The sequence below is a fragment of the Eucalyptus grandis genome, chromosome 8, assembly GCF_016545825.1.
Source record: "Eucalyptus grandis isolate ANBG69807.140 chromosome 8, ASM1654582v1, whole genome shotgun sequence".
Classification (NCBI taxonomy): domain Eukaryota; kingdom Viridiplantae; phylum Streptophyta; class Magnoliopsida; order Myrtales; family Myrtaceae; genus Eucalyptus; species Eucalyptus grandis.
Genome location: NC_052619.1, coordinates 67,494,736 through 67,510,549, shown reverse-complemented (window position 1 = coordinate 67,510,549; position 15,814 = coordinate 67,494,736). Strand labels below are relative to the sequence as shown.

The 15,814-nt window shown below is 43.2% G+C and overlaps 3 protein-coding genes across 3 annotated transcripts; 1 reads left to right on the top strand and 2 right to left on the bottom strand.

Moving 5' to 3' along the window:
* Positions 1-3,286: 3,286 nt before the first annotated feature.
* On the bottom strand, positions 3,287-4,657 carry LOC104415724 (small heat shock protein, chloroplastic). The gene is made up of 2 exons (XM_010027065.3): positions 4,261-4,657; positions 3,287-3,949 (listed from the first exon to the last, which is right to left on the bottom strand). The coding sequence occupies exons 1-2, from the start codon at positions 4,568-4,570 to the stop codon at positions 3,474-3,476; spliced, it is 786 nt and encodes a 261-aa protein (XP_010025367.2). The 5' UTR covers positions 4,571-4,657; the 3' UTR covers positions 3,287-3,473.
* Positions 4,658-10,560: 5,903 nt separating this feature from the next.
* On the top strand, positions 10,561-12,485 carry LOC120287462 (tryptamine 5-hydroxylase-like). The gene is made up of 2 exons (XM_039300267.1): positions 10,561-11,505; positions 11,865-12,485. Exons 1-2 carry the CDS (start codon positions 10,561-10,563, stop codon positions 12,483-12,485), a joined length of 1,566 nt encoding a protein of 521 aa, XP_039156201.1.
* A 209-nt stretch (positions 12,486-12,694) lies between these two features.
* LOC104415723 (protein HHL1, chloroplastic) lies at positions 12,695-15,602 on the bottom strand. Its single transcript, XM_010027064.3, is given in 7 exon segments — positions 12,695-12,940; positions 13,037-13,185; positions 13,403-13,450; positions 13,586-13,672; positions 14,922-15,059; positions 15,159-15,317; positions 15,320-15,602. Coding segments are annotated over 7 exon segments (717 nt in total). The 5' UTR covers positions 15,443-15,602; the 3' UTR covers positions 12,695-12,927.
* Between the last annotated feature and the right edge of the window lie 212 nt (positions 15,603-15,814).

The window sequence follows — 15,814 nt, the reverse complement described above, 5'->3', positions numbered from 1 at the left end:
TTTCGTAAATTAACAATACTATCAGGAATTTATCGACGTTCGAATAAACAAGTAAATTACCAGCTTTTTTTCGATTTTCTCAACGTGGCTGGTAAATTTACCAAGTTTTAAAAATTATCAACTTCTTTGAAACTTTGATATAATATTAGAAAATAAAGAAAAAAAAAACCTAAAAGAGAGAGAAACAAAAAAGAGAGAATAAAGAGGAGCTGCAGGGATGATGGCGGCGCCTCCCACATGCCGGCGAAGGCTGCTGAGCCCTTACTGAATGTTGTGCGACTCCTCCCGATTGTCGGGGCCGCCCAACCCTATGTTGAGACCAAGTATATTTCTCTTGATTTGTTCATGTAACACAATGGTCAAGCGAGACATTGAGTTCCAAAACGGAGCTTCAAAGGGTACAAAATGTAGAAAAGAAACGAGGAAGATCCAAAGTGATGGCGACAGTGATATATACAAGGTAGACTGGTTCAATTCTTTTGTTCATGTTTAGATGCTCGGGTTACTGTGAAAGTGAAAGATTGATCATAATGCCACGCATTTTTCCCGTGAAACGAGGATTAGACATCTATTTTCCTGTCTGGAACATCATGTCTTAGGTCTCACGGGTCTTGACTGTGTTATCCTGATGACATTTTTGGACCCACATAATGTCAAGTAGTAGGAGCTGGAGAATCTCTCGAGGAGACAAGGAAAAAGAAAATCTGAATTATGTGATGATACACTAAGCTCTTATAATAAGTATATGATAACCAGAAGTATGAGTAGAGTCGATCAGGACAAGCACGAATGAGGTTGCACATACACTAAGCTCTTATAATAAGTATATGATAACCAGAAGTATGAGTAGAGTCGATCAGGACAAGCACGAATGAGGTTGCACATCTAATTTTATCGAAAGCTTCGCCTCTAGTTTACATAATTTGAACACCAATAATCACTGGTTGCGCACCAACTTGATCACAAACCAAAAGTTAATCAACAAAAGCAAAGAACATGCTACCAAAGTTTTATAGATACTCAATTTGACATAAATACTCCGATGATCATTCCATGACACAAGGGTAAAAGCAAGCAAATTCCAACAGCTCTTGATCATGACCCAGCAGTGCCGTGTCCGCTTCATTTACAATCACCCTTGCCTCCATTTCATGACCCTCTCTAGCATCTATGAGGACCACATTGCTCTTCAACCTCTCATACCATTAAAGCCTGCACCAGGCTGGAGCACTTGAAGAGATCCCCTATCACTCTTTGCCATTTCCCCGAATTCCTTGGCAGCCTTGGAGACGCTCGAAACCGCCCTGTCCCCTGAAGCCTCCAGGCTGAGGACTTATCGCTCTTGTGAGCCTTCCTCGGGGCGAAAACTAACTCTTTCAGCTCCATCTTATGGTGTGCCTAGATCCTCGTCAACAAGGACCGGACAAAGTTCCCACCGAATTTCCAGCAGCCAAAGGACCATCCTTTTGCGTAAAATTCACTGGTTGAGACATCAGAGACGGCCCAGATGAGGACCCCTGGTTCCTCCTCGCCACCTTCGGCACGCACTTCCAAAGAAGCGAGACAGCTTTCATTCGTGTCATGTTCTATATGGGCCCACGGCATCTGGACTTTGGTGCCGACTCTTCGGGCCGGGGGTGGGTGGGTGGAATCCCGGCAATGTTGAACACAGACTGGATAGGTTTAAGGGTGGGTTCGAGGGCCTTAAGAGCCCAGGACTTGACGAATGTGCTCAACATAGATGCATCGCCCAACTTGTGAGAAACGCATAAAGCGAGGGCAATCGCAGCTCACCCAAAGAAGGTGGCTTGAACTGACAACAGCCTGACTGGCTGATTCCATGTCAATGGAATAAACACCAAGGAGAAGGAACCTTTTCATCATCTTGATGTTGGGTTGGTGAAGAATGCTTGAGAGTGGACATTGGGCGTAAGCTTCAACAAAGTGAATCCCACTAATAATCATATTCAGATGAAGAATTGTCCCTGATTCTTCCAGGGACCAGATAGAAGCAGCTTAGGGTGTCCGATGACAATATCCTTGGCCACCAAGAATAATGCTCAGGGGCTTCGGCTCAGACTGAGAGATTGCGATCATCTTTGTCATGTAACTTTGAGTAGAACAGAACAACAAGGACATGGACAAGTGCTGAGAGTTGGTCCTAGAGAGAGTTTGATACTCTTCAAGTGTCAGGGAGTTGAAAAGCAAGGCTTTGCTGGTTTGTATAATCCCAAATTTCAGTTCCATATCCGTTGGAGGGAATGTCTTTGCTTCTGCTGTGATGCATCTGGTGATATGCGCAAGAAGTTTGATTGACAAGCAAGAGAAGACCTGCCTAATTGTATTTAATAGAAGAAAGCTTCAAGAAAGAGAGAAAAACAACTAGAGCTGATATTGCCCCGTTTTACCGTGAGTGACACTCACGGGTAAAGCTACGATTTTTGCCCATCTGGAATCAAGAGGCAAAACCCGTCAATTTTTGGCCTGTGACAATCTTATCACGTTATCGTATCCACTGAACAGCTCGATCGTACGATACGTAGTTCACGAACGCAGGAGCATTAGGAAAATCGTCAAAAAGGCTACTAAAGCACTTGCTCTTTGCAATTATAGCAAACAACCTAGCGAGCAATAATGGTTCGACAACCCAATCTTGTGAGTCGCCCTCCACGACAAATAGGCTTCTCTTTCAAGAATCAAACAAAAACTCAGATCTGCACTTTGGTAAGGCTAAATATATGAACTCGCGAAGAAGTGAATGATGCAGCAGATAGAACAAATCACCTTAGGGTTGAACTCAAGTCCTGTGAACTTAATCTCCTTCATGCGAAGTTCATCACTTGTCCAAAAACCTGGTCCTACATTGGCCAACCTGTGGTATACTGTACATTCATCCACAAAACCTATGCATATACAAACGACTCTGTTTTGACCTACATGGAGTTCTTCCTTTGGCAAACATTTCCTCGGAAGATCAGGTTCAATGCTAAATACAGTTTTTCAATTACATTACAAGTACCTGTTTTCGGGTCACAGAAAGATGATATCATGAACTAAAATGTGGATCAACATACTGCTTCATCTCCCCACTCCTATAGAGAGTTATTTACATTTCTCTTACTGCTGCCATGGATGATAGCTAGCGTCTAGAAGCAGTTATGTTTTGAATACAAGTATAACCTAGCTCTCCCGCACTAGTGCAAGATTGCTTTTCATTATCTTCTATACAAGTACATATGCAAGTTGGTGAGCAAGATCAAAATTCTCAATACAGGAACACTGAAAATGAGTCACAGCCAAGCTCAGATTTTGCACTTATGCTAAGCCTTTATTATATTCCTCAGGAACAAAAATTTTGATAAGGCAGTCTGTCATCTGCTATGCAGATCAGATATAGTTGAAAGGGAGTGGCAATAAGAAGGGCCTATGGATTTTAACCTTTATTTCCTTCTAAACAAGAAATAGATTCACAGTCACTGGACATTGATATCCAGAATCTTGCCCCTAGAACTGGCCTTGGGTATTGTTATGTACAACACTCCATCTTTCACCTCTGCTCTGATCTTCTCAAACTCCACATTCTCCGGCAATGCGATCCGGCTGCTGTACCTCCCATAGCTCTTCGCGGACCACTCCTCTTCCTCTTCCTCCGCCACCGCATTCTCTGCAGTCCTTTTGGGCGACTTCTCGGCCTTGACCATGAGCATCTTCTCCTCAACCCACAGCCTCACGTCCTCCTTGGTCATTCCCGGCATGTCGAACCTCATCTTGTACTCGCTCTCACCTTCTTTGATCTCCCACGGCGTCCTCCCTCGGCTGTACCCATCGCCACCGCTCGGCAGGGGCGAAGGCCAGGTACCCGAGTAGGCAAACGGGTCGTCCATTATCCTCTCCATCGTCTCCATCATCTGTTGCACCGTCCTTGCAGTCGGAAACCTATCCCATAAACCTGCCCAACCAGAAGGATTTTCATTATAATTGAGCTCCTAACCCAAGTTATATACGTCCGTGAATGTCCACATGACCCATCAAACTGGTCAAAAGCTTTAACCTTGCGCATCTCTCTGCGTCAAATTCACTTAAATATTCAATTTTTCGATGAAGTGCGCACGTGAGATTGCTTCGAAACATCTCTCCACGAAAGCATCCGTCGAATTCGCTCAAAGATTCAAATTTTCCATCTAAGTGCGGACTTGGTGCCTAATTCTACCTCAACCGGAATGAGAAAATGAAGGGGTCGGTGGCGGGTGGGCAACTTACCAACAGGAGCGACAGGGGTAGTTCTTCTCTTGGGCTGAGCCTGAACCTGGGACTGAGACTGAGACTGAGACTGAGACTGTGGTCGGCGCATGCCGTTGGTGTTGGCTCTCTGAAGGTGATCGAGGCTGTCCCTGCCACCATTTGCCGTCGCCTCGGCCCTGATCCCTCCACACCGCGCGGCTCTCATCGGCGCGAACGCGACAGAGTGCAGAGGGCGACGATACGGAGCGGGAGAGTTGGTCGCCGCCGCCGACGGCGGCAGAGGGAGGACGGTGGGCTCGAGGCGGGTGCACAGCGACCGCGACATCATTCGGGCTCGTTCGAACGGATCAACTGCGAGGAGAAAGAGAGCAGATTTTGCAGAGCTCGATGCTGCACAGGAGGTGCGCGAGAGAGGTTATAAAGGAAGGAGACGGACGTTCGAGAGAGGTATGGAGAACAGGAGGGTGGCGCTTCTGGAACTGTCGGGAAGTGTTTCTGGTTTCGTGGACGAGGAAGTTGGATTGCGCGGGACCACCTTGTCCAAACGAAACCGAGCTTCTTCTTGTTTCTTTCTATTCTATTCTGTACCATTCTATGGTTTCTTCTTATTTTTTTTCCTTTTTTGGGAAAACGAAAATGATCTCTATAACTTTGGTTAATGTATATTGTGGTCCTTGGACTTCAAATTTATTCAATACGATTCTTGGACTTTAGCTTAACATGTAATGTCGTTTCTGAACTTTTAATTGTTCAATTAGTTTACAGACTTTTGATATATATATACTTTAATTTATAAATTATTTGGAAATGTTCAATATTATTCCTAAGGTCGAACTATTTGAAGGACAATATGAACATTTTTATATAGTCCATGGCCTAAATTTAACATGTACCAAAATTCTAGAAACCGCGTTAAACAAATTAAATATTTAGGGATAACCCTGCACATTAGGTTAAAATTTAGGAACAACATTGAATAAATTTAAAGTTTAGATATCACAATGCACATTAAGTCAAAGTTTAGGGATCACTTGTATCTTATAACATCTTAAATTTTATTTTTGTTTTCAATTGGTTTTTTAAAAATGAAGTTTTCTTTTTTTCCAAATTATAACTTCCATTAACAAAGATGAAGGGAGATAATAAGGGTGCATTGGTAACATTTCTACTGAGGAATAATTTCTTTTCATAAATAATTTTTTTCTATTTCTATTCACTAAAATAATTTCTAAGTAAAAGAACATGTTTAGGGCGCGTTTGTTTGCGTTTGTTTAAAAATTGTTCAGGAAACAGAAATAGAAAAAAAGTATTTGTTCACGGGAACAATTTCTGAACAAAAAAATGCGTTTGGTAATGTATAAAATTTCTGTTTCTGGAATAGAAAAAGAACAAAACACGTTTGGTAACTGTAAAAAATTCTGTTTCGGAATAGAAAAAGAACAGAAACACGTTTGGTTATGTACAAAATTTCTGTTCCAATTTTTTCCAATTGTTTTTTTTAATAAAATGTGAACTTGGTATTGAATTATCATTCTCATGAAATGCTTATCAATTTAATTTTGTTCATATTAAGTGAAAACAAACATTCTAAACTTGATCATATTTGCTTTGAACAGAATAAATATTTTAAGTTCGTACCAAAATTTTCCAGTTTGTTTTTTTTTTTAAATAAAGTGTAAACTTGACTTTGAATTCTCATTATCATAAAATGTTCATCAATTTAATTTTGTTCATGGTGAGTAAAGTCAAACATTCTGAACATAGTTATAAGTGCATACTCAAGAATCTTGCGGTTCTTGCATTTCACGCCGTCTTCCAACTCAGGACATTCTTCAACATTTTCTCGAGACATAAAATGTATTTTCTTCATTGCAACACAATTATACAATACTACCGACTATAAACTGAAGAACGTTTTCTGCTCACGTTAAATACAGATCTTTTCATTCCATGAGATGCTTTTGACATTCAAAAATTCCTCATCATCCGCAAGATACCGGCACTTTGCACCCTTCATCCTTCTTCTTCCCGCTTCAGCTAATGATCGATTGGACGTTTGGTCTATACCGTCGGCCTTTGTCGAACCAAATATATCTTCGATGCCACTTCTTACCCTCTTTCTTCTCTCGCGATCATGTCCGTGTATGCCCGAAACAGGAAAAGCAAATCTTGCAGAACCAATCTATCCCCTTCCCTTAATGCGGGATGTGTGACAGGCTATGGCCATACCTTAGGGTAAGAGTAAAGGAAGATGTACCACCATGAGCATATTAGCAAAGATATAATTGTCGTTACCAACATTGAATGCAAAATTAGCCAGCTACCGGTGATCGCTAACATTCCCCGTCAATGTTATTGTCCAAGGCGACACCCCAATGCAACAATTGGATGCACAAACTTGATTAGAAAACTACTAATAAAAAGGAAGGATTCCTGTTTGAACTTTTGACAAAACAATCCCGGGAGCCAAAATGGAAAAAAATAAAATTACAAATACCCATTAAAGTTGAGCAAACCAATCTGGCCTCGACTCAAGAGATATGAGCTATAATTATTACCAGAACATCCATCTCTTGCCGTAGTTCACTTTCCTTGATATGGGTGAGACCTTGTACACAAGTTATGTTATCATCAACAGGACACATGCCGATTTATGTATTATATAGCATGGGATCTCAATCATGGTATTGGAGTCCTCACAATATAAACATGGTCGATCACTCCGGTCATCAACTTTATTAAACTCTTTGTGAAGAAGACTTATTGGAATTTCATGATGGAGGACGAAGTGTATATTTTCCATTAGTATCTTTGGAATGAAATCAGATGCATGATGTGAGATCGTGTGCCTAAGCATCATGAAATAAGCCACATCATTTCCTATTTTAAGCAATCTATAAGCAGCCTAGCTATCCATATGGTAAAGGAGAATGCAATTTCTAAAATGTGAAGAACCAAAAGCCACATTTAATCCCTATATCCATATGTTAAGTTTACAAAAGAACCTCTAAGCTCCGATATCAAGATTTTAGACAACCCTAACATCTTAATGGCACTTTCTCTCCCAAATTTCAAGTTTATCAGACAACATCCAGATGGTGTATATGAATATTAGCTGAACACATCTTACAAGGGAAGTTCACGGGTATCAAACGAGTTGCTGAAGGGAGAACGCATAGACTGGAAACATCTCGAGAGTCTGCAGCGTCTTTCAAAGGATTCTGAACAATAATAATATGAGTTAACAACTCGCCATCAACATTAGACAGAACTTGCATCTTCACGAGAGATATGACTGAAGTTGCACTGATCATACATCTGAATCAACTATCCATGGAGAATGTTTGTTAAAGGATTCCGTCGATGCAAGTAAACAAGAAACGTGACAAAGTGTGTAGACCTACATGTAAAGTAATTCAGAGCTCCTAAAGAATTCTAGAAAGCAAGTGCTTGAAGGCAGATGACGATAGCATAAAACAATGCAAGGATTAAACAAATAGGAAATAATTCAGAATGCCTAAAACTGAAAAACAGTGTGCAAATTACTGATCAAAACCATAAATTATGTCGGTGCGGGTCGAATTGAATTGCTTGTCAAGATATCTATGGATTCCTTAGTCATCCCATTTTTTCCCGAAGGCACTCGGGCCATCAACCATGACAATTTTCTAGACGCATCCACAAAGGTTCCACATCATTCAACATGGCATTACATAGAACTTTGTCCAATACTCATTCTCCTTCAAAGCCGGCTCGGTTGTACCCAAGTTCAACAACTTGGACATGGAACCATATGCTATATCCCAAACATGACTGCAGAGTGTGTTCAATTGTCGCAAAAATGACACTTCCAATTACTATCTTGACCTAAGAGAACCCCAGCAAGTTCAACGGTTGGTCGCATGAATGGATCACCATGACGCCCGAGCAGCGGCGACGCCGCTGCTCGCTCGCTCGAGCCGAGCCCGAGCAGCAGCGACGCTCGCTGCTCGCTCGCTCGAGCCGAGCCCGAGCAGCGACGCTCGCTGCTGCGCTCGCTCGAGCCGAGCCCGAGCAGCAGCGAAGCTCGCCGCTCTCGCTCGCTCGCCCGGATCTCGAGCGAGCGGACGAGCCGCTGCCGCGGATCTGGGAGCAACGCTCGCCCGGATCTGCGAGAGTCGCCGAGCAAGCGGCTCGCAGATCTGGGCAAGCGCTGCCTCGAGCGAGCCCTAACACTCGAGCTCTCGCCGAAGTGAAGACAATCGGTGAAGGAGGAGCAAAGTGATGACGTTTACCCGGTGAAGGAGCAGCGGTTCGAGACAGGCGCCGGAGAAGACGATGGAATTCTCGCTCGCAGGAGGAGGCGCTCGTCGCAGGAGGAGACGCTCGTCGCGAGACGCTCGTCGCAGTCGCCGGAGGAGAAGCTCGTCGCTCGCTGCTCGTCCCCTTGTCGCAGTCGCGGGAGGAAGCTCGTCGCGGGGGAGAGGAGGCCCCGTTCGAGCACTATCCAAGAAATAAAAAAGGAACACAATTTTGTTCCTTTTTTGTTTCGATTTGTGTTTCGAAACAAGAAATAAGTTTTTTTGTTTCTTGTTTCTGTTTCTTTTGTGTTCACGAGAACAAAAGAACAAAAGGAAATGCAAACGCACACAAACGCGTTTGTTCCTTTTTGTTCCCTGAACAAAAGAACAGAAATTTCTGTTCTGGGAACAGAAACAAATTGCAACCATGCAGGCCCTTAGTTACTATAAAAAAAATTATATTCCTAGAATGAAAAAAATAGAAGTACGTATGGTATGACCTACAAATTTTTTTTTGTAACATAAAATTTCTTTTGATTTTTTAGTAATTTTTTTTTTAGATTTTTCTTTGTTTTCCTCTCTTCTTCTTCTTCTTCTTCTTCTTCTTCTTCTTCTTCTTCTTCTTCTTCTTCCTTCCTCCTCCTCTAGCCAATGGTTGTGTCAATGGTCAGAGGCAGTCGGTAACTAGCGTTGGCAACCACAACCTGTGGGGGGGCAAGTGGGTGGTGGGCGGCGACCGACGGCAATGACCAGTTAGAAGAGGAAGAAAAAGGAAAAAAAAAATGACTTATTCCAAAAATTGTTTCCAATAACAAGAAATTACTTTTTTTTAACTTCTTATTTCTGTTTTAAATCTATATTCCTAGCTACTTTTTTTTTTCCGAGGAATAAAAAAATTAGTTAACTTTACTAAACGGATTTATGTTCTTTTTTAATTCAAGGAATAAAAGATTAGAAATTTGGAGAAATAAAACCATCACCAAATGAAGTCTAAGAGGTCATAGAATATCACACGCGCACCCACCGTGACAAATAGGACTTTTATAAAGAAGGGAAAAAGTAAAACGAGTAGGCAGTGACGAGTGATAACCATGAGCCAATTGCTCTTTTCTTTCATCAATGGTGAGGCGAGGTTCAACCGTGGTCGTCTTGAGCAACAAGGGTCATGAGTCTCATGACCCTAAGCTCCACTCAAGTATGTACAATGTGTCAAATGACAGTTGTGCATGACTGTGACGTGATCTCTCCCCGAGTATATATTTAATTTTTCTATATGTATCAATCCAATGTCACTTTTGATTTTATATTTGGCCAACAGAGCACTATAGTTGGAGGACTCTGCTGAAAAGAGCATTAGAGATTGGATTAACCAAGAGCCAAAAGCTCAGAAATCAATGGTGTACGAATATGACCGAGCACAAAGTGCTAAACATATATTTTACAGGACACAATTCAAGTTAACAATGCTTTGAAAAGTGGAGACAACGTGCCTCGGGCGTCGTAGATGTCAAGCTTACATAATTGTTGACCCCCCCATATCTCTTGTTTCAGGGTACAAATATCCCCTGAAGTGGCGGTCAATTTGTCATACGTAGCTTCTACTTAATGCTCTTTTCTTTTTACCTTTGCTGAACAGATTTGAACTGCTGTCGATGCACGTCTTTCATTCGGTGTCAAAAGGCAAAAATATGTCAAGAAAATCAACTCCTAGGCATGTAATGCCCTCCTTGTGGCAACAAAGGATCTGGTGAGATGCATTTTGGTCTAAGTAAGATAATTACAGTAGAAGCAAGAGCGGTTATATTAGAGATGCACTCTTTCTCGATCCACATTTCCTCCGCCACTTCGGCCACATGCACTCTCAAACGATTCAAAGTGTCGAATTTCCCACTGCTTGGTGGCAGAGCATGCATCCACCAACCCCTCGGATGTCAAGCGCAATCTCACACACTCCGAGCGAAGCATTTCAATGAGAAGTATGATCATCGAGACAACCATCGAAAGATCATTCCAGCGTTGAGAAAAGGCGACCATCAAGATGGACTGCGATGGACTCGCAACCCATATGCTCTCTCTCTCGTTCGTCTTCCTCTTCACCATCCTCATCTACATCAAACGTCCATGCAAGCACCGCCACGGCGACGTCTCACGCTCCCAACCTCAGCATCCGCCGTCGCCGTCGCCACGGCTGCCTCTCATAGGTCACCTCCACCTCCTCAGCGACATGCCCCACCACACCCTGGCGAACCTCGCCCGTCAACTCGGCCCCATCTTCCACCTCCAGCTCGGCCAAGTCCCCACCATTGTCATATCCTCGCCGAAACTGGCGAGACTCGTGCTCAAGACCCATGACCATGTCTTTGCAAACCGCCCCCAGCTCATTGCCGCTCTGTACCTCTCCTTCGGCTGCTCCGATATCACCTTCTCCTCCTACGGCCCATACTGGCGCCAGGCGAGGAAAATATGCGTGACCGAGCTGCTCAGCTCGAAAAGGGTGGGTTCTTTCCAACTCGTGCGTGAAGAGGAAATGGCTCGTCTACTTGGCGCACTGCAATCTCTCTCGGGATCGGAGGTCAACATGAGCAAGATGTTCTTCGGGCTGGCAAATGACGTGCTATGCAGAGTGGCGTTCGGGAACCGGTTCATCACGGAGGGTTCTGAACAGGGAGAGAAGAGCCATTTGATGAGAGTTTTGACTGAGACTCAAGATTTGCTTGCTGGGTTCAGTGTGGGGGATTTTTTTCCAAGGTGGGAATGGGTGAACTGGGTCACTGGTTTAGAGAGGAGGTTGCAGAACAACTTGGTGAGCTTGAGAGGCGTTTGTGATGAGATTATCGGAGACCATGTGAAGAAGAGAGAGAGAAGGATCATGGGTTTTGATACTGATGATGACAGGGATGATCTGCTAGATGTGTTGATGAGGGTACAACAGAAGGACTTGGAAGTGCCCATCACAGATGATAATCTCAAGGCTATAGTCCTGGTAAACTTTCTATCTGTTCAGACTTGATTTCATTCACCACATCATCCATTAACTTAGTCTATACATAATTTTCCTATCCTATCCAATGATGTCGGTCACGAGTTTCGCGTACTAATGCAATGTCCTTTTCCCTGATGCAATGTACAAGAATGCCCATCTGCATCAAAGACTCGTTACTTCACATCACAGAATTACCCGAGTCGAAGTAAATGGATTAGCATTAGCATTAGCATTAGCATTTCGAAAAATACATGAAAATCGTAACATATCAGATGGTTTAGCAGCTAGAGGGCAATATCATCATTGCTTAATTCTACTGCTGAAGTGAGACTTCCTTACAGATTGTCACATCTCAACAGGACATGTTTGTAGCTGGAACTGATACAACCGCGGCAACTCTAGAATGGACCATGACAGAGCTAGCCAGAAACCCTAGAGTAATGAAGAAGGCACAAGAAGAAGTTCGCAGAAATGCACCCACTAGTGACAAGCTTGGGGAGAGACATCTCCAGGAGCTACATTACTTAAAAGCTGTGATCAAGGAAACTATGCGACTACACCCACCAGTTCCACTGCTGGTCCCACGGGAATCCATGGAGCGATGTGTGCTCGACGGCTATGAAATACCTGCAAGAACTAGGGTGCTGATAAATGCTTATGCTCTCGGGAGAGACAGCGAGTCATGGGACCGACCCCTAGAGTTCAGGCCCGAGAGGTTCGAGGGTAGTGACATTGATGTGAAGGACCAGGATTTCAGGTTTCTACCCTTTGGGGGAGGACGAAGAGGCTGCCCTGGGTTTGCCTTTGGGTTAACAACCGTCGAGACTTCATTGGCTAAACTCCTGTATCATTTTAATTGGGCATTGCCACCAGGCGTTAAAGAGCACGATGTGGACTTAAGTGAGATCTTTGGCCTGGCTACGAGGAAGAAGACACCGCTTGTTCTTGTCCCGACTGTCCGACAACGTCAGGAGTTCTAGCTTTTAAGGAGGATTTGCTTTAGAGAACACAATAAAACTAGTACGCTAAGAATGTATCATCTGGCAATTTTTAGTAAATGGAGAATCATGGACACTCTTTTCTTCTGATGTAAGCCAATGCAATTAGCATTACTCTGTCTATGCTGCCATAACTATTTCTACCAGCGTGTAATATGCGAAGTTTGGACGTGGTTAACAGGACACAGTAGTAAATTTGTAATTGCCAACAATCAATATCTAAGAGATGCTATATTTGCACTTGGAGATGTTGCTAAAGCAAACCCAGTTAGATTGACAGAAATTTCCAAAAATATCACAAAGCTAAACTGTGCAGAGAAATTTAATTCGTATGCCTTACTTCGCCTGAATCTGTGTAATCCCTTCAGCAACCTCCATATCAAACGAACAAAGCGGCCACCTTCTAGGGATTCCTTTCTTTATCTCAGCTTTTAACCCTGGAAGATCGAGGAATTAAGCACGATTCCATGATTCTAAAGCTAAAGTTTGTATCAATTAAAAGAACTGATCAATAATGTCGCATTCCAACTCACTTCTCTTTTTCTTTAGAGCTTTCCTCAGACTTGGGTTCTTCGCTCGTCGTTGAATTTAGGGCTGTGAGTTTTCCGAATGATTCCTTAGCATCTCCAAATAAGTCCTTCACTTTATCGAACACAGTCTTCAGCTGGTCTTGTGTTGGAAGCTAAAATTGCAGAGGGAAGAGTGTGGACATAAGTGCCAGTTAAGAACTGAAAAACCATCTACCCCAAAATAAAACATGACTTATATGCAAAACAAAACTTGATGTCATCATAGCCATACAAAGATTATGTTTGTTAAAAAACCTACATATTTAACATTCATGTCCAACTTCACGAGTAAGTTGCTTAAATCAGCAGTAATGAATATAGGCTCCTCACCTCAATGACGTCTGTGGTTGAAAGTGCTGCTCGCACATTACCATTTTCCTGCAAATTCGGCAATCACAAGGTTTAATCAGAAAATATCTCCAGAAATGCATAAACAATTAATTATGGAGGTAGAAGGCGGATCAACAGCAAATCGAACTTGTCCAGAGTAGAGTAATAAATCTGCACACGTACCACAATCTTGTAGCCATATCTGAACTCAGTGGCCGTCCTCAGGACACGATGTTGCTTGAGTGCAGTCTTCTGAATCTCCTTCTCATCCTGTAGATTAGTAAAGGTGTCTCAGTAACAAAACAACAAGGCATGAGATTATAAAGTTTTTCAAAGCAGAGAATGAGAAGTTGTGCTAGGACACTGTCATGCTGCAAATAGCTAGCAATTGCCAGAATTTTTTAACACCAAAAAGGCCTCAAAGTAAGAGTAACATCCTGAAATATACCATGTTTTAATGTGAGAAATAATCCAGGAGCAAAAGAACCAGTCTCAAGGAAGACCAACATAGAATAAACAAATTTTGTTCTTCAAAGATAAATAAACAAGGAATAATTGAAGTAGTAGATTATTTAAATCTTTAAGGCACTACGGCTGTAGTGAAAAGTCTAAAACTTGAGGTTTCAAACTGAAAAAAGGAAAATACACTCGTTAGTCGGTTAAAGGATTCCCAGCCCAAATGTTAAGTTGTAACAAGGAAAGAAAGGGCATGTACAAAAAATAGAGATGATATGGACAATATATGTCAAATAACTTGAGCACTCCCATCCAGGAGCAAAATTAAAAGGGATTTAGTTAGGCCTCTGTTTAATCACCTGAAACTTAAAATCCATCAATAATTAGCAATTTGCATTTGCCCAGGCCTCTCGCGCACGCGCGTGTCATGCACACACATCCTTCTGCGAGCTTTTTCAAGTGCTTGAGAATGTGTGTTTGGTGGCATATAAATTTACATTCAGAAGTGTGCATATCCTACTATTGGACAGTGATGCAACCCACCAAGGCATTTCTACAAAAACCTTGGTACGAAACCAAAGAGTAATTTCACCAACATAACCGTGCATCATGCCCGCAAGTTATAACCTAAAGTTTGATTGTTCCACAAACCTGCCCAGACATGGTCCATTTGATTCAGAGAGCAAATGAAACAGGTCATCATCTTCTGCGAAACTCAAAATGTTTCTGTGAATGCTCCATCTCTTTTCCATGATTAATTATATTACCTGTTGGCTTGTTAAATCACACATGGCAATACCAATGGCAATATACCACTCTCAAAATTTTGATCTGGATAGTAACAGTAAGGAATGGTGTGCAGCAACTACTCAGGATGAAGACCCAAAATCAAAACATGCTCACCACCGTGTGACATCCTTACTAGTCAAGCTTTCTTTATTAGGAAACTAACAGTATCCAGAGCATCGATTACATGTAGCATTGAACTTTTCCTTTTGGGCCGGTACATGTATCATTGAACTTGGAACAAGAATTTCGACAACCCGAGAAAAGAGAAACTCACTCTGTAGATAACAGCAGCAAGATTCCTGGCGAGAGTGTCCTTGTAAATGTACTTCCCCAAGAAATTATCTTTCGCCGCCACCATGATTTTGGCAGTGGTGCCGCCAGTTATCAGACTGAGCGGGTACCAAAGATAAACCTGCAAAAAAGCAAGCGAAACTCACCCGTTCACGCACAACGCTCAAAAGCCCACGAAATATCTTTCAAAAAAGACGCCAACTTGGACGCTGGAACGAACATTGGCCATCCGAATGAAGATGACGAATCTGGGGTTGCCGTCGTCCTCGATCTTGGGCAGAGGAGGGGGCGGGGGCCGCTGGAACTGGCGGGCCTGCATGCCCCGCTTGCCCTTGGCCTCCACCACCAGCGGCGGCCGCCCGCGGCGGGCCCGCGGGCGGCGGCGGCGGCGGCGCGGGAGGTGGAGAGGGAGTGCCTGGCCAGCCCGGGGGAGTCGTCGTGGGCCACTCGGGAGCCCGCCAGGGGAAGACGGACCGTTGCGTTCAGGGACATGCCCACTTCCATTTTTTCCGGTTCTTTCTCCGGTCTGGTGGCCCGGGAAGAGGTTACCGAAGAAGTGGTGGAGCCGATGGAGGGCCGTCGCCGTCCTCCGGGAGCTGGAATTTCAGAGGCGGATGGCGAGACAGGTCATCAGGAATGGAGAATTCGTCCCGATATGGATCGTGCTCTTATCCGCAGTCACACAAACAGAGGAGGGAGAGAGAGAAGGTGAACTTGGGGCCATCCACGTGGCGGATGAAAGAGACTGAATGGTCCCACTTCCACTTCCACAGAACATTTTTTTACAAAATTTTAGTGAGGGTCTTAAGCATGACATTAAACCATAATCTAAGGGATGTCAACAGTTTAAGTGTGTATTAATTTTACGATTTTCTT